Genomic DNA, 23,620 nt, shown 5'->3' on the forward strand with positions numbered 1-23,620 from the left:
GTTCTATCATTGAATGTTAATAATGGATGTGCCTTGAAAATTTTGGAATGCAATGTCATGTGTCTGAAAGCCAAGAGTGTCACGGATAAAATCTTTAAATTTATTTTGATTAGAACTCACTGTACCTTGTCATGTATACTTTCCCTTTCTGGATGTTGTGTAACTATGCAAATTATTTCAACAAAAATAATTTTCTGTATAGGGAAATAGATACTCCTAAAAGCACAGTACCATATTCCTGTCCTTGGTCTGGAATTTAGATCCTGTTTTCTCTCATAAAGGGATTTAAAAACCTAAGAATATATAATGTCTGTATGAGCTAAGCATGTGTTCTGAAAACCAAAAACGTTGAACTTTCTCTTTTTTTTCAGTAATATCTCTTTTTAGAGCTTGCCATCAGAATGAATGCATGTTTTTTTACTAGCATTCAGCTCTTTTTCCCCTGCATTCTAATTGTATTTGCATTTTTTTTTTGTTCAACACATTTTTCCCTTTAGTCAGACAAGTCCATCTGGTTTGCGTCAAAACTATGTTTTACTTGGGAAGGTCTTCATCAGTTTCTTCCATTAAATGAAAATCTACAGGGCAGTGTGCTGACAGCTTGTGTAACAACTCAGAGGCTTCTGTTCACAAAATAAATTCTCTATGTGTTGAAGAACTAGTAAACTTTCTTTTCCAAAATTGTCTGTGACATGATGAAAATATTCCCAATATTAAAATAACTGTGCCATGATTAGGACTTTGATTGCTAATAATGATCATGATTATCACCATAAAGACTTTTTTTATTCATACTTAATCAGCTAACAATCCTGACATTTTGCTTTGTCACATGAAAGGTGTTTTTTTAAAGTGATTGAGACTACTAGATTCATTTATATGCTAGAGATTAACAAGGAGTAATAAATATGCCAGTAATATATTAGGGAAACTGAATTCTCTGTTATTGGATGTTAAGATTAAGCACCTTTTGAAAGCACTTGAGACACAGCCACTCTTGCTCCCATACTGGGACAGGAGAAAAAAGGTGTGAATTATTTGTATGATTCAACAGACTTGACAAGGAGTCGGAGTTAGAGATCTGAAGACCATCTGAATGGTGGCAGAAAGCAGTTGTGATGGAGTGTAGCTTTAACAGCTGTGTTATCAAACACAAACCAAAGATGCACTTCTACTCTCGACGGTGCAAAGCCCTTCTTATCCTCTAGCTCATTCAACAAGAAAGAAAAGGAAACAGCTTTCTGAGCCCATGCTTTCTTACCCACACTGAAACTTGGAGTTTCGAATGTTTCGTGTCCTTTCTCCCTTAGCCTGTTTGTCATCAAGAAAAAAAATCAAAACGCCAGGAAATCCTTATTTAGCATCTAATTCCAAACTAAATATATAATTCTGGGAAGCCTTTCAGCCAGAGGATCACTGCTCAGCCCAATCTCTTAACCTAGATGTAACCTCACCAAGTGTTTTACAGAGTTCTAAATTTTCCTTCCAAATTCTGCCAAGAGGAGCCTCACAAAAGGGAAGGCATTTCAGCAGGCTTTGCCTTTATTTGTATCTGTGGGGATTTCACAGTATTTGGGGATTTCTGAGTATTTGACATTCTCATTGTCTAAAATCCCAGATTAGTCCTGTTCTTCATTAACTATTTTCTGATTCATAGCATCCTCTTTTCCTAGGCACTTGGTAATTTACAATAATGGGTTTAGATCATGATCCTCTACTTCTTTATTATCGTCAATACTGAAAAGTTAATTTCAAATGAAAGAAGTATATAGCTTTATTGTAATATAGAAATACTTGATATTCGCTGTTGGCAGTTATACCTCTGTATTTCTCATGGTGGCAGATAAAATAGAAAACCTGCAAGACAAAAATGTTCTAACAAGAACAAAAAAATCCTCATTGCCTTGGGTATATCAAGATATGTTAAAGTAACTCATGAGTCGAAGAAAAAATGATGTCTGATTATATGAACAGTTCTTTACGTTTGATGAATAAACCAGGGCAGATTCTCATCTTCTCACGCTGAATAACTTCACAGCAGAAACCCACCATGCCTTCTGGGAAATAAGGTGCTCCTCAGCAAGATAAAGTGCACAAGGACCTTTACAATCACGTTCCAGTATTACATGGGATGGCAAGGTCATTACCCCTTGTGTAACATTTCTGTAAGTGCCTGGATTTTGCAAAGGATATTATGAGTTAGTTTCTCGTTGCCATTTAATCTTTGTGATCAATTTGGGATTTTTTCATTCTGTTTGAATTAAATACACCATGACACTAACTGGTGATGCCAGGGAGAGCCGTGAATCAGTATGTATCAATCTTTCCAAGTGCACTGTAACTCTCAGGAAAATCTTAAATTGGTTCACACTGTATTCTGCAATGTTCTCTATGTACAGTAACCATTTTTCTGTGCTATTCTACACCAGTTCGTTCTACAAATTTTGTGGTAACAATGTTATTACCTTTCAAAAGGCCAAGTGATAAGTGGATAGGAAAAGAATCTGCCCCATATGTGATCTAAAAAGTAATCAGCAAGTAGTTTCAGTCCAGTGTAGAGAGTTGTAAACTGCATACCACTGATACAATTTGAGTTTTAGGACATTTCAACGAGAGACAATCCAGCTTTGGCAATCTAACAGTATAAAGTCATAGCCTATAAATGGAATTCTTTTATTTGCACCAACTTCTAGATATTAAAAAAGTTATTTAAACTAATTTTTCACTGTTGTTTTCAGAGAGTTTTCCTTCTGATCTGAAGGTGTACGCAGCCAGTTAAAAATACTCTTATACAACTTGTTCATGTAAGGGAACATGCTTTGCATTAGGAGGCTAAGGTATTGTGACTATGTGCTTTAACATTAGCTGTTACCTTTTTTATCCTGTCACTGGAAATTACCTTAAAAAATGCTTTTCAATCAAAAATATTAGTCGTCCTTGAACAAATGCCTCAAAGTTCATTTAGCGTCCTTCATCACAAGTTGCAGAAATAATTGGATATTTAGACTTCTAACTAAGAGAAAAATGAAATGAGTATTTCAGCTGCTGTTCAAGAAAAGAGCCTAGTATAACTAACATGAACTTCCAAACTAATTATGCTGTTCATTGAGGTGTTTCAGTTAGGAAAAACCCTCTTGAATTACATTCTGTACTTCAGCAAGGACAATTTTGTAAGCAGAAGCAGCAAAATGGGCAGGAAACAGAACCATATATAAAGGGATTTTTCTCCTGCAGGCTTGGAAAGAGTTACTCAGAGCACTAGTGCTCTTTGAAAGAAAATAAGATCTCTCTGAAATATGGATAGAATTTTCAGTAGGGGATTTTACTATCAGCCATTGTTACTACTTGGAGTTGCAGATGGAGCTGAAGTAACCACAAAAGCTATGTGAAATACAAAACTGGTCATGGTAGTCATGACCTTCTTAAGTCGACCTTCTTAAGTCGACCTTCTTGGGTGCTTTTTTGAACATAACTGCAAGAAGTAGGATAAATCCATGGTTGTGATGATCTAATCTTACAGCTACAGAGGTTTAACGTTCAAAATAGTAAAGTCTCTGTTTAAAGTCAATTATCACCCCCTAGTAAAGGCGATAGTGGAAAAGCTGAGGGACCTTTTCCTCAAAGAAATAGTAGCATATTGCTTCAGTCTGTAGAATTACCAGCTTCACCATCACCTTTTTGATGGAAGTACTTTCCATTGAGTAAAATCATGATCATCTTCTTTCTCTCCAAACAGTGATGGTGGGAAGGATCCCATCATGCAGATAGGGGAAATGTTGGTTTTTTTACTAACCCTGGAAGAACAGAGAAGTGCTGTGTTACCCCCAAAGAGGAAAGGTGTCTACATCAGACCATCATGTTCTTTTGTAGCTCTGCTGTCATCAGCAGGGAAAATAAAATCACACAGAGGTGTCATTCCCACCCACAGTACTGGGTAGAAAAGAGCTGCTATTGAGAATAATGCTTTTTTTACCCCTTATATTCTGAGAAGTGGCATAATTCAATTATATTTTATTAATACAAAGCCATTATATTAGAGAATATTTAGGGACAGCAAATTGATAATAAATGTTGATACATTAAAGTTTAGCAAAATAAAATTAGTCTTTTATACACTCCTTTTAACAAAGCCTACTTACCACATGGAAAGGAGACTGTACTAATAGAATTTTCAAAAAATACTGCTTTGGTGGTATAGACTAGGTAGGAAATCTGAGCCAAATTAAATTTGTGGACCATTTCCTACATGTTATGGAGACAGAAGATTCTGCCCTAATTGCACAGAGTTAGTCAGTATTAGGTTGGCAACTGTGTTCCAAGAGAGCAGAGATATTTTAAATTAATTAACGTTTCAAGGTGACAGAAACAGTTAAGAAGTGAGACAGCTAAGAAGGCATTGTTAACGATATATATGATTGTCAGCAAGGAGAAAGAATTTTCTTTTCAATGTCACAACCTGTATGTCCTAATTAAAAGAAAAAAAAGTTATTTTCTGAGAAAGATGCATTATTAACAAGTTTACCAAGAAAACATTCCAGTCATTGTGCTAGTTTGAGCTAATATGATGACAGTTTATTTTCATAAATACAATATACAGCATCATGAGACTGTGGAGATATGTCTTTCAAATCTGAGAAGTGCATGTCACAGCCACACCAAATAATTATAAAACACAAACGTACTGAAAACAACAAAATTATGCAAAACTCATAGTCATCAATGATTATTTGAATTAACAATATCTGAAGGTTCACAAATTCATAGTAACACATTGATACTAATGTTAATTTGTAATAAATACATCGTAGTATTTTAATGTATTGAATTCTTGTCTATCACCTACCACAGATCATGACATAATTACATGTGGCACTAGTCTATGAAATAAGTAACAGAGTTCAATATATTTACTATTCAGTAACTACAATCACTAACATCAGGAATAATTATGCCCTGAAATTATTTTAATCCCCTTCTGTGTATGGTAGCACATATAAGTACACTTCTCTATTTGAGTTAAATTATCTAGTAAAATTACTGGCAATATTCACTTTTTGATTATCATGCTCATCTTTGAAAACCTTATGCAAAATCCTTTGAAACAGCTTCTATAAAATTTGGAGCAGACATGAGTATTGTGAATGTGCAAATGATGGCAAAAAGGGTAAATGCAACCAGACATAATCTGTCTATGACAGCAGCTGCAAACTTCCACTCACTGCAGATCTCTTCGCCCTCATCTTGTTTCCTGAACCGCATTGCTATGAACTGGACTTCCTCCAGGATCTTCACCATCACTGGAAGAGTATCCATTAAAGCTTTCTTTTGCACAAGCTCAATATCTTCTGCTAAGGGGCAACTCATCTTTCCACCCTTGCTGCCCAGGTCGTTCTTCTGGGGGCAGCACGGGCTGTCCATGGCGTGGTAGCTGTAGATGGTGTTGCCGTTGCTGGACTGGTGCCCGGGAAGGACGTTCACCTCCATGCTGTTTACACTCAGGTGGTGACTGGAATAGCTGTATTTGCACGAGAGGGGCTTTATATTTTCCCCAGGTTTTTTCATTCGTAAGAACCAAGCACACCAATTCAGCAGGATGACACGGACCTGAAAGAGAGTTACCGTGGCAGGAATACTGAAGACTCTTTGGCATTTTAAATGCTTTTGAAACATTTTGTGACTATTATAGTTAGGCTGCACAGTCTCTTAGAAATACGGATGGATTTCTGTGTTCTCCAGCTATTTTCTTTCAAAACTTTTCTTTGGGGGTCTTGCTTTTTACTAAGGATGGCCTTTTTTTGGATCTGTCTTGAGCACAGGGCTGTTCAATGTGCACTCAACTTATCAAGCAAAAGAGATGTAAAATCTTACTTCACAAAATGGTTCTTGATGACCCATCTTTATCAAACAATCCCAGATCTCTGCAATTGAGCAGGCAGCACAAAACTGGCTGTATGGTTTTCAAACATTTCTCAGATTGTAAGAAAAGAGATACAGTTAAACATTTTTAGGGGCCAATGTTTAGATTTTTCTGAAAAAAATCCCTATATGACAGATTGTAGAACATTTCCCACCCCCATTTCTATTGCTTACATCTAAATAAAAGACCTTGCTTACGTGTTGATGGTTTTTTGAATGCTATTTTATACTCCTTTGAGGAGTTCAACCACATAATACAGCAGGCTTTTTTTCAAAAGAGTAAATCAATTACATTTAGTAGTTCAAAATCTGAGCGCCACTATCAACTGCTGTCATTTCCCTGTGCGCTGGTGTATCACAAGAGTGCTCTAACTTGCACATGGCAGATTGTGCCTCATATGTTTCTTGTCAAGGTCATTAAGTGAGCTAACTCCAGAGAGTGCATCCAGAATTTTTTTCCAGTGAACTGATCTTCAGATGTTTTGTCTGAAATCTGGGCCTGCTAGAATTTCTGTTGGTAACACTGTTAACTGCGAAAGGCAGGAAAAATTTGGCTGTGGATTCAGTAAGGTCTTGTGTGAAGAGCAGAGAACTAAATCAGCAAAATCTTGTAATTACAAGACCCTCCACGTGTTATGCATACAAAATGGACATTTGCAATATGCTTGAGAGGGACCCTTCATGCAGACATGCCTCTTTGATGACTTTATCATCCTGGCTGCAAGCCAAATAATCTGACATTAAGGAGAGAACAGATGTGGCCTCTGGTTTTGCTCCTGAGCCTTGACTCAGAAGGACTCCCTGTGTAATCCTGCTCCTGTTACTTTGGTCATGTTCAACTTGGGACCACACTTTGCCTCCAAAGCTGTTTTAGATGCAGGAAAAGTTGGCTCCTGTGTTTGCACAGTACAGATACAGGGGAAATCACAGTTAACACTTCGAGTTCCTGCTGTAATGGCAAGCATAATTTCAGAAAGGAGGAAGCATTGATAACCACAGATAGGAACAATAATAATAATAATAGTAATAATAATAGTAATAATAATAATAACAACAACCACAGCCAATGACCAGTGAAAGGCAGTTACACAATTTTTTAATTTTGTAGTGTGAGCTCTTCTAGGTCACAGCCCTGTGCCATTTTCTGTGAGCCATTTTTCTTCTCTCCCCCTAATGACTGTTTTGTTCTTCATCATTGTCATGGTTTTGGCTGGAATTGAGTTAATTTTTTTCCTAGTAGCCGGTACAGTGTGGTATTTTAGAATCAATATGAGAATAATGTTGGTAAAACACTGATGCTTTAGTTGTTGCAAAGTAGTGCTTACCCTGAATCAAGGACTTTTCAGTTTCCTGTGCTCTGCCCCTGAGCAGGTGGACACAAAACCATGAGGAAGCATGGCCAGGACAGCTGACCTGAACTAGCCAAAGGGATATTCCAAAAGGATATAAAGTGTGGGGAGTTGGTTGGAGGCTGTCAATTGCTGCTCAACATCAGGCTGTGCATCAATCAGCAGGTGGTGAGCAATTGTATTGTGCATCACTTGTTTCTCTTGCATTTTATTACTCTCTCTCTTTTCCTTGCTGTTATTATTATATTTATTTTTGTTATTCATCACTATAATTAATATTATTCATATTACTGTGTTGCATTCTGTTTCAATTATTAAGCTGTTCTTCTCTCAACCCACAAAGTGTTGGAGTTTTTTTCTGATTCTCGTCCTCATGAGGGAAGGGAGCTGGGGTGTGAGCAAGTGGCTGTCTGGCACTTAGATGCCGGCTGGGCTTAAATTATGACAGTCCTGAAAGACTGTTTTCCCATTATTCTTATTATGTTGCTTAAATATTTCATTATTTCCTCCATAGTCACCACAAACAAATAGCAACCTGTAGTGTTGCAGCCTAAAAAACTGATTCTGGTTTTAATTGAACCTACGTAATTACAATGTGTTCAGACTGCTCATGGACACAAAATGGGACAACATGGAACAAAATAAAGGTCTTAATTGCTAGCGATGTATCAATAGTGTTGGCACCAAAGGGGAGAGAGAAATTAGTTCTCCAGGACTGGGAAATTCCAAAACACTAAGTCAGAAAAACTTTCTTATTAGAAAATGTTAATATGTCAGCCTTAACTCTGAAAGGAGATGTGAGGTGAAAAAGCACTTTTATATAGGAATGCTGCTTTTTCTTTCAAGACAGAGTTTTTACTCCTTAGGGAAATTACATTTATAACTACAGTCAAACCCATTTCCCACAGAAAAATAAATACCCAGAAGACAGCAACACAGCTCTTAATTAGCTTGAATTTCAAATGCCCTATTTCCTTGAAAACACAGACATTCAGGCATCAATCTGTTCTTGTCATACCAATTAATTCAAGAGACAGCTGCAGGATACAGGTTTTTGGAAAACAGCTGAGTATGATAATATGAATCTATACTCTCACCTGCACTGTCATGTATGGGTTTCTGTGAAGGAAGTACACAGGTACAGATGTCTTCAGAGCTCAGCAACCCTTCTGTGAGCCTCTCCTAATTATAATGCAGCTGTACTGCTAGCTCCCATCACAGACACCTGCCTGGCCTAGGCCAGAGCAGAGAGTCTCCAATTAGAGCTCTCTTGATAAGGGGTATCTGCACCTGAGCAAAACTGTGCATGTCCAGGTTTGAAACATATCAAAAGAGGAGCCTGAAACATAACGAACCTTATTTAGGCACAGAAAGAGCTAGAGTTCTCTTGCCTTTTCCCACAAAACCCCTTCTTCCCACAGTGCTTGGTCTCTCCATATCTCTTTCCTATACAACAGTCTTGGCTGTCAGTAGAGAAAGGTCATTTGAGCTGTAGTCCATGCCTGATGTTATCCACTCCCAAACAGCTCCTTAGCTGGGCCTTCTTTAGTGTTCTTTTCCATGCTAGCTCAGCAGACATTATCAAAAGTGTCAATCAGCCAGCAGCTCTCACTTCTCAACTCAGTAGCCAACAAATGTCCTGGCTGAACACCTTGGATTTAAATTCCTCTCTTGGAAAAAGCTGGTTTGTAAGTCATCAAAAGATTAATAGAAAGGAAGCCACAATTCTAAGCAGTGGCATAAGGGAAGTGAACAACTACAGAGAGGATAACTGCACTAACAGGCACTCTCCTCCCTCTTCTGTTGCAAAGTGCAAGCACAGACCCCTTGAGAGACAGGCAGGGAAAATAAACTGCTCAACTGTAAATAGTTTAGAAAGCAGGTGTTTAGGAAATACATTCAGTCAAATCTTCTGGGTCTGCAGAAGCTCCCACACATGCCCAATTGTCCAGTGCCTCTCCCTGAAACTGACTCCAGCAGACAAATCCATTTAAGCAGGAGGTGAGAATAATCCTGTAACAATATCCAATTAATGAGAGTTAGAGTTTGCAATAAACTGATGCCTGGCTCTGACAGTAAGAGGACACTGTGGGAAATAAGTAAGGGCAGCTGCTGGTACTGGAAATGCAGATGCAAAAATTTTCTTCTTTCTTAAGTTACTTCTTCACTTCACATTGTTTTTTTTTTTACTGAGTGAAAGTCATCCAAGATGTCTCTCTAAAAAACACCTGACATAGGTGGACAGGCAAAATAGAAAAAAAAGTAAAAATAGAGACTGCCATGAATTCTAACAACTGAGCCTTCTAACAATTAAGTCTTGTGGAGTAAAAATGCCTACTTTTGTGGGGTCAGCCTCTTCTGTCCACACTTGGCATTCACTCTTTTCCTCTTGAGATCCCTCAGCCCTGTCAGCTTGTCTGGTCTACAGCTTTTACAGTCTATCATCTGCACTTCCCAGTAATGCTTTCCACAGTTTTTGCTTCCTGATGGCATGTTTTGTAATGTATGCCAGTTCAGCTGTCAGGCCACTGAACAAGGTTCTTCCTGAGTGAGAATTTGGAGCACACTGTGTTTCCAGCCAAGAAAACAAGAGACTGGTAGAGAGCAAGAGCTGACTTGCAGGACCTGTGAGCAGGGCTAACATGAGCCAGTGTGTCTGGGCTCCTCAAAAAGCAGACAAAGCAATGAAATGGGGTCTGTTACACTGCTGCAGACTCTGCCCATGTAGACATCTGAAGCATGTTTCCCCAGAGTTGTGCCCTCAGGTTTTGCTTACATGCAGGTTCATCCAGAATTCACATTCTCTGCTGCCTTGAAAATAAGAGGTTTTAAAATCATACAGCACTATGGGAAATAATTGTAAGTATGCTTAATTGTTATTGGACTTAAAAAAAATTGCATTGAAACTGCAGTTTATTTTAAGAGAGGAATTAGAAAGCAGTTCTGAACTTGGGCTGACATTGGTAACCATGTGATATCCAATTATCCAGCATGTCAGGATAATTGTGTAGCATGACAAATGTGGTGAGCAAGATACCAGAGGATCTGTACAACCAGACTCCTGTGAAAACAGGGTGGTAAATAGTTGACTGTGACTATTTGTATCTGCTTCTGCTTTTGTTCTTTTTCATTTTGTAAACACAAGCATACCTTGCCTATTCTAAAATCTATTAGGAAAAGGAGGGGGAAAAAAAAGCATAATTTTCTTTTAACTTGAAAATCTAAAGGAAACATTCCACTTGAAAGCCAGCTGGCATTGGTGCCAGACCTCACTGGGCTGACAAAGTGTGCTGCTGTAGAGAAAAGAGAGTTCACATGCTAATGCACTGGGAATAGATCAGATGGAAGCAGACAAACTGCCCAGTAGAGACTAATGTTTGTTTAGCACATTCTGTCAGTACTGGTGTCTGCTGGATAAGAAATCAAAGGTACTGCCCACCGGATTAGCACTTGCAAAGTGGGTGCTGAGTGAGATTATTTTGTCATGACTCAACCACTCCATCATAAGGTTAAAAAGAAAGGCCAAATAGGAGGAACTATTTTTAATGGAAAATAAGAGAAACTGTTTTTAGTGGGAAAGCAAATTTAGTATGCTTGTTCTTCCCTTCAGTTGCAAACATGTCAACTATGCTGTTTGTAACTGACTCTTCAGATTAATGAAGAACAACTTCTGCCTCTCACCTATAACAAGTTTACTATAGCTTTTAGACAATTTTCTTTTCTTTCAGTAGTAACCTGCTGAATGTTTACCACCAGAACTGCTTACCCATTTGGGCATCTTTCCTGCTTGGGGGTCATGATGGTGAAACTGCAGAACCAGCACTGTTACCACCACAGACAGACCAACGATGACCATGATGCTAGCGAAATACTGAGCTGCAAGCAAAAGGAGGACTTGGTTAAGGGGTGGAAAATACAAAGAGCAAATAACATTCCTTGGCCATGCCTCGAGATCTACACTTGAGAAGCACTGCATCACATCTGAACACCCTCTTCTCTGGTCTGCTGCACTGGAGCATTTGAGGAGTGTATCTGCTCAGTTCCCTCCTCTCCTCTGAAGGAAGGGGTACAAAAAACATGTACCTGAAGGAAAGGTGAAAACTGTTTGTTTTTTGTCCCTGGAGTGTGAGCCTCAAGGCAAGAACAGCTTTGTGCCTGCTACCAGGACAGTGAGAAGTTGAACTGACAACACCCACTGAACACTAGCATTCCCAGTCCTAGGCCTCCTGTGGTACCAGCAGAGGTGCTGTAGGGAGATGCTGTCCTTATGGTGCCTCTGGACCCCTTCAAAAAGGGTCACCAGTTCCCCACCTTTGCCCCACTACTGCTTTGAGGTGGCTAGGCATATTTCTCATTACTCTTCCTAGTCCTCAAGACCACTTCTTCTAGTTCCTATGAAAGCACACTACAGCCTTCTTGAATGCTAAATTTAAATCTGCTGTGTAGGAAAGAAATCAAGAAACCCAGAACTGAGGATTGAAGCGGTATCTCCTAATTGGCAGTACAGCTTCCTCATGCCAGGAGTGAGGTTGATACGCTGGAGTGTAAAGCAGAATTACCCACAGGGGTAATGACATTTGAAGGTTTCAGTGGCAAAATACCAGGGAGCATTACTGCTGGCTGACATAATGGAGCAATGTGGAAGAACACACCACACTGCCCCAGACTGCAGCCTCTTCAAGCCCTCCCTCCCACAGTTTGAAGTAAAAAATTGAATCAAAGCTTGAAAGCAAGTTTTGCTCTGTCTGTGTTTCTTAATATCAAATCCCACTGCTTCAGGAGCAAAAAGTTTGTTCATAATAAGGAGGTTATAAGGCCTTCCTGAAAACAACACTGCAATTGCTTCAAGAGGTATGGCTTTTCATGACAAAATGAATTATTTATCTAGATTAGAAGAACAGTCCCAAGGGTAAGATAAATTTAAAGGTCTCTGTTGCACTTATTCATAGAGAGGAGAGTCAACAAGCAGAGCAAACCAGGTTTCAGGGAAGCTGTTACATGTCCCATGTAATAGAAACACAGCAGTGTTGATATTGTTGGTTTAATTACTGCCATGACTCACTAAATAACTTACTTAAACTCTACGCATTTGGATGCCATCAGACTTCAAAGGCCTGAAATGATCCATTTAAAATGGCTTTAGCTAAGATTTTTCTCGTATCCTTGGAAAATTAGTCACCTGGTTAAACTTGGAAACAATCTAATAATATCTGTCTCAAGATCCTAGCCAATGATTAGCAGAGGAATTGAGACTCCCAGGTTTTTTTTATGCTGTAAACCCAGGAACAGATGTCAGGAAAGTGCTATGTAAATCTGCTAGTAAATGGAAAACAGTTCTCTCAGGAAGAGACTGGGAACCAGAGAGAATCCAGGAGCCCATAAAGAAAGATATTTTATAGTTTTGCCCAGTGGTAGGCAAGGAAGAGGTTGGGGGTGTGTCATCTGCATTTTTAGGGGGTGGAGTGGGGTGCTCCTGTTCAAGGTACACTGAAGTCTTCAGTTGGAAAGTAAGGATGGAGGACATAGTGTGTGGTACTTGAGCTCTGTGTGTCAGTATGAGGCAGTCAAATGTGTACAAAATATCTGTGAAATCTGGCAGGTAGATTTATGCCCCACAGGTAGGTGCAGGTGCTGTATTCAGAGAGAAAGTTGAAGTCCTGGAAATGCCCGGGATTACTCCAAGGTTGGCTTTTGCCAGTCCTGAAGAGACAACAGTGAAAGTGGAGGAAAAGATAGCAATGATTGGCACAGCTGCTGGTCTTTCATATCTCTAGCTGGAGATATAATGAAGACTGTTGCCTCCTTTTCTGTGACAGGAGAATGTAGAACCAATAGCCATTGGTCACAAAGGAATTGCTAGATCATGTGCCCATGCATCTCTTTGATTGAAACCATGACTGTCCTTACAATCTAGAATAAGGCAGGGATGGCCAAGACCCCATGTCTAGACTCAGTGACCATTCCTGTGCAAGGGAAGGAAAGGCCCCAGAACTCAGTGGGTATGCCCACAAGGCAAAATATTCGTGGCTCTGAAATGATATTCTTACTTACTCAGCATTTTTGATCTTTCCTTCCAGGGTTTAATCTTACATCCTCTCTTTCCTGGCAGCAGAAAAACAGAGTCTTCCTGCAGCAGGAGAACTGGTGAGGAAAACTCCTGTGCTCCATGCACCTCCCTAAAAGCATGGCTCAATCTTCCAGTCTACTCATTTCTGTTCCTGACAGTCTTTTACCCTCACACCAGCAAGGTCAAACACATCACTTGGTGACAGCTACAAGGGCAGCTGGCCCTGTTCACCTCTAGCATCCCCTCTGATTATGACCACGACTCAGCTTTCTGCAGCAACCCTATGAGCAGAGAAGCTTTGCTGCTGAAAGGATCAAACTACAGTGTTCATGGGTAACACTTCCCTTGGAGCCACAGGACTGCAATCTTCATTCACTCTACCCTAGACCCATACTGCCCTGAATTAGCAAACTATTTTTGGGTCTCCACTGATGTTACTGAGCACAGAAATAGGATGCTCTCCTGTGAGGTGGGGCATGGGGGAGACAAGTAATGAGCTTTGATCTCCCAAGCAACAACCTTGGCCTAGCCACCAGACCGTTTCTGCCAGTATTTTAGGAACCATTCTCAATCCTATAGCATTTATCCATTTAGCACTTTGAAGCTGTTGCTCTCACAAAGGGCTACACCCATGTGAGTCTGTTGGCAAAAGTAAATGCAAATCTGATTTCCCAAAGAAGCTCAGCCCCTTTCACTTAAACTGCAGGAGGGAAATGCTTAGCAACTCTCACTAAACATCTCTTTGTGTTCTACTTGTAACTAGGTTACTAGTTACTAGGTCAGTTTGGAGTCTTCAACAATTCCCTTCACAGTAGGAAGTGTCAGAAACAGCAATTCCTAATCAGGATGCATGTGAAAGACCAGGGATCTGGTTGCTGTTAATTCAGCTGCTCTGAGGCACAGCTTGGAAGTGACTGACACATTCTGGACGGGAAGTAGCTCATTTGCACTCTGTCCTGGGTAGCTGCCATAGGCCAGGAAAATGGACCAGAAGATCTGTGTTTGAAGCTCCTCACTATCCCTGGCTTACACAGCAACATTCCTCAGGGATACTGCAGTCTGTACTGTTCACTTCTAAATGCTCTTCATAGGTTTTAAAACCTGTAGGATGCTTTCTTCAGCAGAGTTGTGTGAACAAAAAAGCTGGTTTGGATGCTTGATTGATCTTCCAGAAGTATGAAATATTTGCTCTGTACAATTGATTTTCTTTCCTTTTTTGCCAGAGGCATTATGTAACATACTATCTGGAGAGCGGTTTTAACATCTAGGAGTTGTCATCCTTTGTCCCAGCACAATCACAAGATGATCAGGTGCTGTTGTCATAACAAATATGGATCTAATAAAACCACAGATAGTCAGAAGGCCTTCTAAAAAGTCAGTGAGAACTGCTATTTGTCCTTGCAGGCATACTCTGACGTCACCTATATCAAAAGGATGGCAATGATTTGCAATTCATAATTTGAAGAGCAGTCAGTACCATTTTTGGATGTTTTGTGTCATTATCTGATGTTAGAGAAGCACCTTAGGATTATTTTAGAGATGTTTTGGAAGACATACTGCTGAAGTGGAACTGGATTAACTTCAAGGACTGACTAGGAACAGGGTAAATAAAACAAAATCCCTAGGATGGATGTTTTGGCTTGATTTTGTTACTGAACAGTGATATCATATCATGTCAGCAGTTATCATATGATCCAGATTTGTTACCATAGTCAATCACAAGAGAGACAGAGCATCTGCACTGTGATCAGTTACAGTCTTGTTGTTCCTGTGAAATACTGGGGGATGGAGGAAAGTGTTGTGCTCGGGTATTCACATTGATCAAGCTGGATGTTGGATGCCTCCCACTGGAGGCTGGATGTTGGATGCCATCCCCCTGTTTCTATTCTATCTTTTCAGAAAACATCAAGTTTTGCATGTGAAATGAACAACTGGGTTAGAGCCACTTTTAAGTCCGGTAATTTCAGTCATTCGGGGCTGAATGCTTTGTGCTTCTCGTGAGCTCAGAATTAGATATTCACTGCTCTTCCTTCTGGAAATGGTGCAGGTTAATGAACTGAAGCCTGTGGAGGTTGCTGAAAACCTCAGACACCAGCAGAGGGGCTTCCAAACATCCATCTTTCCTATGGTAGGGACCAGGCCTATTGCTGGGCAGATGCTGTGGCAGTCTACAAAGGGCAATGACAGAGTTACTCAGAGACCAAGAAAAACAAAACATAGAGGAGAAAGTCTGTGAGTTACTGTTGTACAGAGACAGCAAAGAAATATAGGAGAGGACTTGTACTTGTGTTTTGAAACGCTTCATCTCCCATATGCTTTTGAAGAATAGACATGGGAATTTGAAAAGTAAAACTGTTGTCTTGTTTTGTTTGTTTGTTTGGGTTTTTTCTGTAAAGAATAAACATTCAGGACTCTTGGCTTTGGGAAAAGCATCACTGATCATGAGGTATGAAACTTTAAGAGCTGCCATGAATGAGAATTCCTGTTTCGTGAAAGAGATTGGGCAGGGTCCTGATTCTGACAAGGTACAGGCAGGACCATGAAAGGATAGGGGGAAAGCACTCCAAAAACTCAAAAAGGGGCAGAGTAAAGTGAAGTGGCATCAGCTGAGAACATGCAGGAAGATGACAAAAAATGTAAAAAGAGATTAATTTTGTCTCTCTAGTCAGAACAGCTAATGCCTTATGTTCATAACTTAAAACAATCTGTAACTCCTGAAGGTGACAAAGCACCACATTGCTTCCCTGTCCTGGTAATTTGCAGTCTCATTTGCTGTATGACTAAATGCAAGAAATCACCCCAAGCATCTGCTGCAACAGTACTTATTTACAGTGTAAAGTGTTCATGCTTACTGAAATAGTGTAGACATGGTAAGCAACAGCAAGGAGGGGACACAGCTGGAAAATATCACCATAATGGAACCCTAAGCAGCAAATAAGTGTTGTGATTTTTAAAAAAGCAAGCAGAGGAACTCACCAAATAAGACAGAGAGAAATGCAGTTGTGCTAACTGGAGATGGAGATAACTTTATTTTTACTGTGCTTTATTTGATGCATCCAGCCAAAATGTCAAGCATCACATGGATGTTAATCATAGGAAGTGACAGTTCCTTATATTTCTGAGTCTCATGCTCCCTTTCAACCTCTGGCCACATACCAGCTCCCTGGTGTTCCACACTTTAGGCTATAAAATCCTTTTAAAACAAAATACAGACTCTTGATCCAAAATCAATGGTGTTATTTTGGAGGGAGCTGGTAGAAAATAAGGAATTATTTTGGTATGGAAAACAATCAGAAGTTATTAACCACTTTTCCTGTGCAAGGGGAAGCCTTGAATTGCAAGGTGTAAAAATGTCTATAGAAGAAAAAAATCATCTGATGGCCTGAGACATCTGAACATCTCATTTCAAGATTTGGCTTTTGGGCAGAAGCATGCCTTATCTGCATTGACAAAGTACTTTGAAAGTGATACATCCTCAGAGCACAGGCTAGGATGGACACAAAGCTGGTAAGTCAGAGCTTATTGCAGCTTTGGTCTAAAACTTAAAGAGTCCAGCCATGGGTGCTGCTGGCTGTTTTTCTGTGTGACAGTACTTTCTGCTACCTGCGGCCTGAACTCAAGCCCTGCAGAGCTTTAGATCAATACAAGTGCAAAAAGCTGTATGAAGTTTTCAAAGCAGGCATTTTAGGGTCTGTCTCTGCACGGTGCCACCCTGTCCTCACAGTGGTTGGAATGCAGCACAGTAAACCAGAGGTGAATGCAAGATGGATGTGGGTGGGTGAAGTAAGTTCCTTATAGCCTGTGTCTCACTGCAGAATGGAACAAGAGCTGAACCTGTGGCTAACGAGTGCTGGGGACTGGTGTTTTCTTAAAAACAAAGAATCTGGTGCTGGCAGCAGGATAACAGCAAGAGAGAGGAAGTGCAGACAGCTACAGACTTTTCAGTGCCATGTGGCCCCAAAAGTTTTTCCCCTCTGGAGATGATATTGCAGGCAGGGGAAAAAAATAGTCAGGAAGATGTGCTGGTTAGGCTCCTCACTGGCTTGACCTAAATTTTCCAGAGCAATGGCTTTTGGCCATGTCTGACTTTAACATGGGCTATGGATTGATCTGTCTTTCTGAAAAACTGGCTGATTTTGGTAGGAACTAAACATTACATTAGGAGATAAATTTTTTTTTTAAATCTATGAGCCCAAACTATCAGCTTATCCAGAAGCATTATGGAAGACTTTCCTACAGCAGTGCATGATAAATTTTATTCTGGTCACTGCTTTATTTGATATCACTGGATGTGGGACCACATGACCACCAATTGTGTAATCTTAAGGAGGCTCCAGCCAAAGTAAAGAAAGGGAAGAGTTATAGTTAGGAATCTGTATTGACTTCAGGGAATTTGTGCCTTAGTGACTTCGTAATGCATGATTTCCTAGTCTTAATTACAAGGTTGCTTTTGGATAGAAAACACAGTTTAATGAAACAGATCGGGGATATGAAGACTTTAAAGAAATTCAGGCATATGTCTATTGCCTAAGGAAGGAACTCATCCTTTCCTCAGAGGTGGCCATATAACCATTACCAAAACCAGATCTGATGGTCTACTATTATTTGCTCAGAATAATAGAATCATTTAGGTTTGAAAATACCTTTAATTTAATTGAGTTCAACCATTCACCTAACATGAATCACATCTTTATAAAAAAGAAATAGTCCTACAGTGTAGAGCTAAATACCTCAAATGTAGTTCTCAGATGAATTACCTAGGCCTTAAATTTCAAAAGGCAGAGCCTGAGCTTGTGCAAGAGCTCTAATTAAAATAACAGTACTTGTTAATACCAGTATTTGTTTCATTTTGATTTAGTTGCTGAACCAGGAAATCAACACAGTGGGACATGGTTATGTCTTTCCACATAATGCACTGGATGAGTGCAATAATAAGGACTGGAAGATGCATGAAATCCACGTAAAATTACTGGCATTTATATAGTGCAAAACAAATTTGCATAATTACATAGGTTTTTAGAAAGAGAAAAAACAATTGGCATATACCTGAGCTGTATCACACAGGCTTTATGATTTTACCCAGTGATTAGCACAGTCAGACCAGTAATTTAGTTGTGTAGCACATCTGGAGTTCTCTGCATTTCCTCAAGTAATGAACTCCAGTTTCCTACTTCTATGGACTCTGGGTAAAAGTAACTTTAAAGAGAAAAATTAAAAGCAAGTAAAATCACAACTGCAGCAAGATACGCTTCCTGCAAGGCATGATTAAGCTACCATAGGAAGGGTAAGTTAGGACACAGTTGCTGCTGTATAGCCATGGTCTGAAAGTCTTTCAGGAGCTACACTCTAGAGGTTTTAAGTGCTAGGAGGGACTTACAGTACACTGTAGAGAAAGAATCCTTGTTCATAAAGTTGACTTGTGCTGGATTCTGGCCAAACTGTTGTGTTTGTAGAGGTCATGGACTTCAACACTTTTGATTTAAATGGTTGAGCTTATTGCTGTGTTATGGGTGATAAATGTTTTAAACAGAAACAGGGGCATCTTTCCCTGGTTCAGCCTTCTCCTTTCATTGTCATCTCTGTGGAAGGGCAGGATTCAACTTTTGAAATATTGTGGTGCTTTTTTTTGCATAGATGTGTGCTGTTGAAAACTGGGCTTTGAAAATAGTTTCCCCAAAAGGGAGGGTGTGCAAGAGAAGGGTGGGAGCAGATATGCTGCTGGGCAAGGAGCAGCTATCTACTGATGTGAATGCAAACCCCAAGAAAGCTGAGTGAGACCAGGGGGCCAGCCTGTCCAACTGGAACATTTCTTGGCACAGAAAGTGGATGGCTCACCGTGGAAAGGAAAGCTCTGCCCACAACCCTGCAGCAGGAGCAGCAGGGTCCTGGTGCTCAAAGGTGCTGAGTAGCCTGCTACTGATTCCTAGGCCAAGTCTTGTCACTTGCTCTTTACAGAAAAAGAAGTGGACTTGCTTTTAACATGTATTAAGATAATAGTTGGTAGGCTACCAAGAAACAGGAATCTCTCATTTGGGGAAGTTGGACGTGTGGAGTAAGAGAGTCTCTGCTTTGGGCAGAGAAGGCAGAGGACATACCAAGGAAGGGGTGACCCACTTTGCAAAGGTACAAAAAAGCACCTGTCTTGTCCCACTTGCATCCTTCTGATTATTTAATCTGAGAGGTGATGTATTTGTTACTAACATAATTTGAGGTTCCCCTTAACTAAAAGGAACTAAGTAATGATTTCCACATTACTCTGTAAAAATGTTCCAGATCATAAAAACTAAGTACTTTTCTTGGTATCATATTAGAACAGTTCTCCTTTGCTACCTCAATAAAGCACTCCAACAGCAGCTGAGATTTTCCCATATTACTAGAGTTCAGTAGTTAAAGCTGAGGTCAGCAGGAGGAGAAAGTACAGCATGTTAGGCATTAGTGGCTCTGAAACAGCAAAGGCTGTAAGGGTTCATCCAGATCCAGAGAGGCCCTAAGAATATAATGCAGATTTTTAAAGCATGTGGAGTAATGTTTTCAAAGTATCTCTGTGCCCACATGCATGAAGACCAGTAACAGTGACTCTTCAGCAGATCAGTAAGGGATCTTTTGACTTCAAGATCAAATTATCTGCGTCCTTCACAAACTACATGCTTTAGAAGATTTGTTTATTCCTGCAACCTGTTGCTAACCACGCTGATTCTTCAAAAATTGGATGAGCTTTCCAAATGTATTCCTTTTCCTCACATTAATTCTGAGGATTTTAACAGGACCAGAGATCACACTGAAAAACCGCGATCATGACCTGGCATATTCAGTTCAGCAGCTAAAATATCCCCTTTGGGATCACCTGGAAGACCACTGTGAAGAGAAGATGCTATATTACTTTGTCAGAGTAAGGATAAGGTTTTCAGAACTCAAGATCATGTAAAACTGCACAGCCCAGCTTTGAGCACTTGCTGAACAAGGGCTGTTTGGGTGCAAAAGCCAAGTGGATAAGCAGTCTCCCTGCCAATTTAGAGTGGAGCAGGGAGTTAGGAGCAGGCCTTTAAACTAGGAATACTGCGGAAGGGAGCAATTCTCTGATAAGCAGAAATTGTCTGTTATTACAGCACCAACTCTGTAAAAATATGTAACTATTCATAGCTTTTCTTGGTACAAATCCTACCTTCTGTGATAGAAGACTGTATTAGTAGAAACTGTTCTTGTTAAAGCTAGTGGACTGGCCATAGGCAAGTGTACCCTTTACTAATTCTAAATGGGATTTGTTATGCATTATACAAAGTGAAGTTATGTCAACAATGGTTCAAGATAGCTTGTGACTCCTCCCTACACACAAGTTTCTCTTAGAATTGTTTCTGTCTCCATTGTGTCCTAGGTATATGTTCAGAAAGGGGTTTTGTTAGTTTTTTGGAAATTCCTGTATGACTGAAAGTCAAGAGTCCTGCTGACTTTCACTAAGATGTGTAAGTTTCTTGGAGGCTTTCAGGAAGTCTTGCCTGTGTGTGCTATTTTCCTTACTGCTGCATGCTTATCCTCCTTCCCCAGAGTCAGGCCTAGTTTTAAATCCTTGAAGAGAGATAATAAAGCTGGATGAGTAAATGCATTTTTTGTCCCAGTCACTATACAACTTTTTTGAGGCTTTCATTATACAGTTGTGTGATGCATCTTCCATCAGCATCTAGACATATTGTTGACTATTTTGTTCATTTCTACTGTCTGCCTAGAATTTGTACTTTAGTCATGATTTTTATTCACAGGTCTTTCAGGTAATGTTCATTCTTTTTTATTTTGAAAAATAGGACAGGTGTATTCTCTCTACCCTGCAATAAGGCCCCATGAGACCAAGGTAAAGGGGAGGTCCTATAAAAACTAGGGGATGTAACAATGTCTGTCTGGCCCACAGTCCCAAGATCATGTGCTGTCCCACAGTTTTCAGTACATATTAAAAAAGTTCCAGTGATATATTTGAATTTTGACTGCTGTATCCTGAATTGCTCTTCAGACAGATAGAAGAGGAGGAGAAGGGGGAAGGCGGGAAGGAGTTGTGTAACAGCAGGGAGGTGGGATGATGCAGAAAAAGAAAGATGAATTTTCTGCAGTGTTGATTCTGTGTCCCCTCAATCCTTGCAGTTACCTGCTTATCTAATATTTCCAGTGCCTTTTTGTAACCTCATGTAGGTCATTTTCATACATGCACATGATGAAGTCCAGGCTGACATTTACTCCTGACATTTCTGAATGCAAAACTAGAGTAACAAAAAGAGTCTGTCCTCAAATTGGCTTTGAACAGCTCTTGAGAGGCATCATACATGGTGCACAAAGCAGAAAAAATCAACTTACCTATTAGTGGGACGGAGTCAGAAGTTGCAGGCATGATCTCAGCCACAAGCAGCATGAATACAGTCAGGGAAAGAAGGACAGTGATACCTGGAGGGAGTGAACATGTTTGGGAAGAATGAGGAAAATGAACTCTGCAGCTGCTCCTCTGATGTCTTTGCTGTTAAATATAGCTTTTTGTCCTGATATACAGCTAAGCCAAACCCATGACTTCATGTCTGTCAATGCAGATTAGAACTTCCACAAAGTGCAACATGCAAAGTGCAAAGAGCATTTTTAGATGCAACTCTATCTGCTCTCTTTTCACTTTTCTCTAATACACACAAAACCCTTACTTCTCTCAAAGTAATGGAGCAATATTTTCTGCTGAGTGAAACAAAGCTTGCAAAACTGGTGAACTACAGTGCTTTTCCAAAACATTGCACAAAGCCCAAATGGCTGTTAAGGGCTAGGAGAGACTTGCACAGACAGGAGTCTAGATTTTGCTGTTGCATATTATTTAACATCCCTCAAACGCATGGAGTCTGTTTTAAAAGAAGCTCTTTGCTCTATCTGGAAAGGCTGTTGCTAAACCTAACCACCCTGATACTGAGAAAAGGTCAATGCATGAAAATTAGCTCCTATTTTTGTGTCAACATTGTACTTCAGCTCAAATAACTCTTTTCCTTATCTTCATCCTATATTTCATAGACAGCAATTGTACCCCCAATAGCCTGTGTTTTACTTCTTGTAAGACAGGCTGCTCAGATACCTGATTTTTTACCAAAGGAAAACCCACTGAGGACACTTCATATGATTTAAAAGTCTCTGTCCTGAGACAGGACCATGCACAATTAACTCTTAAGGTCTCATCTGGGCCAGTCTGGTGTATTTACAGCTCTGCCCTATCTTCTCTTGGAAGAACCCTTCCCATTTTTATCAACACACACAACAGCCCTTCCATGGCTGTCACTCCTTTGTGTTTAAGGGACTCATGGCTAGATGTTTTGAGAGCTGAACTTTGAAGGTGAAATTCCAGTGCCCAGCTGCTGCTGTTCACAGCCCTTTAGTCTTTGCTTCCTAGTATGTCCTGTCTGAAAAAGAGAGTTAGTGAGCTGTGGAATGCATTGAGACATACTAAAGAACGTTACAACAGGCACGACAGAATACTATTATTGCCACCTGTGCCAGCAACAAGTTCAGCTTCCTCCCAGTCCAAAAGATTTTGTAAGTGTTTAGCACAGGATGGGTGAATGCCATACAAAAAGCTGTTATCCTTGTTCCTGCAACCAAAAAGTACTTCTATTGCTCTTCTAGTGAAATCTTTATTCATCAAGCACCATAGCACCATGAGGTATTTATTTTCTATTTTATAGGATGCTTATGAAACAAATGAATATTTTAGCACTTACCTAAGGAAATCTTCTCCCCTGAATCGGCTGGCAAAAGGAATACAAGCAGTGCTAAGCCAGATATGAGAACACAGGGAATGAGTAAGTTCAAGCCATAGTAGAGGGTGCGTCGACGCATGGTGATAGTGTACGTCACATCTGGATATGGTTCTTTGCAGCATTCATAGTACATCTCATTCCTCTTCCCTGGGACACCTACAGAGAGGGTGAGGAGAGCAATGGGGAGAGGTGCAGGACTCCCAGTTACCTCCCTGGACTGGACCAAGAAGTGATGGTTTATGAACCAATGTGTGTCACCTCCGCTGTTCCTAGTCCACCTTCTGTGTTTTCTATGGTTTACTTTCATGCCTTCTGAGTCACTTGAACCTAGCTTAGCCAATAAAGCTCATCTGGGCCTGAACAAAACAGTCCTGGGCATCACAACCTCAAGAAGAAAAATGTGCATTCTGCCTTCCTGCATTCTGTGAATGGTGACATACTGTTAATGTGATATTCACTAGCACATGCAGCAGATGTTCTGTGTGACAAGCGCCACTGCTTCTTATTTTTCTGTGATCCGCTAT

General features: G+C 40.1%; 1 protein-coding gene across 1 annotated transcript in view; it reads right to left on the bottom strand.

The window, feature by feature from the left end:
• Positions 1-4,572: 4,572 nt before the first annotated feature.
• Positions 4,573-23,620, bottom strand: part of LOC138103260 (neuronal acetylcholine receptor subunit alpha-7-like) — a 57,468-nt gene continuing 38,420 nt past the window's right edge. The window contains exons 7-10 of the mRNA XM_069001440.1: positions 23,058-23,252; positions 21,670-21,756; positions 11,032-11,141; positions 4,573-5,604 (exon numbers count right to left, since the gene is read on the bottom strand). Of these exons, the coding sequence (XP_068857541.1) occupies positions 5,083-5,604; positions 11,032-11,141; positions 21,670-21,756; positions 23,058-23,252 (914 nt within the window). The 3' untranslated portion in view covers positions 4,573-5,082. The remainder of the gene's footprint in view (positions 5,605-11,031; positions 11,142-21,669; positions 21,757-23,057; positions 23,253-23,620) is intronic.

The sequence above is a fragment of the Aphelocoma coerulescens genome (assembly GCF_041296385.1).
Source record: "Aphelocoma coerulescens isolate FSJ_1873_10779 chromosome Z unlocalized genomic scaffold, UR_Acoe_1.0 ChrZ, whole genome shotgun sequence".
Classification (NCBI taxonomy): Eukaryota; Metazoa; Chordata; class Aves; order Passeriformes; family Corvidae; genus Aphelocoma; species Aphelocoma coerulescens.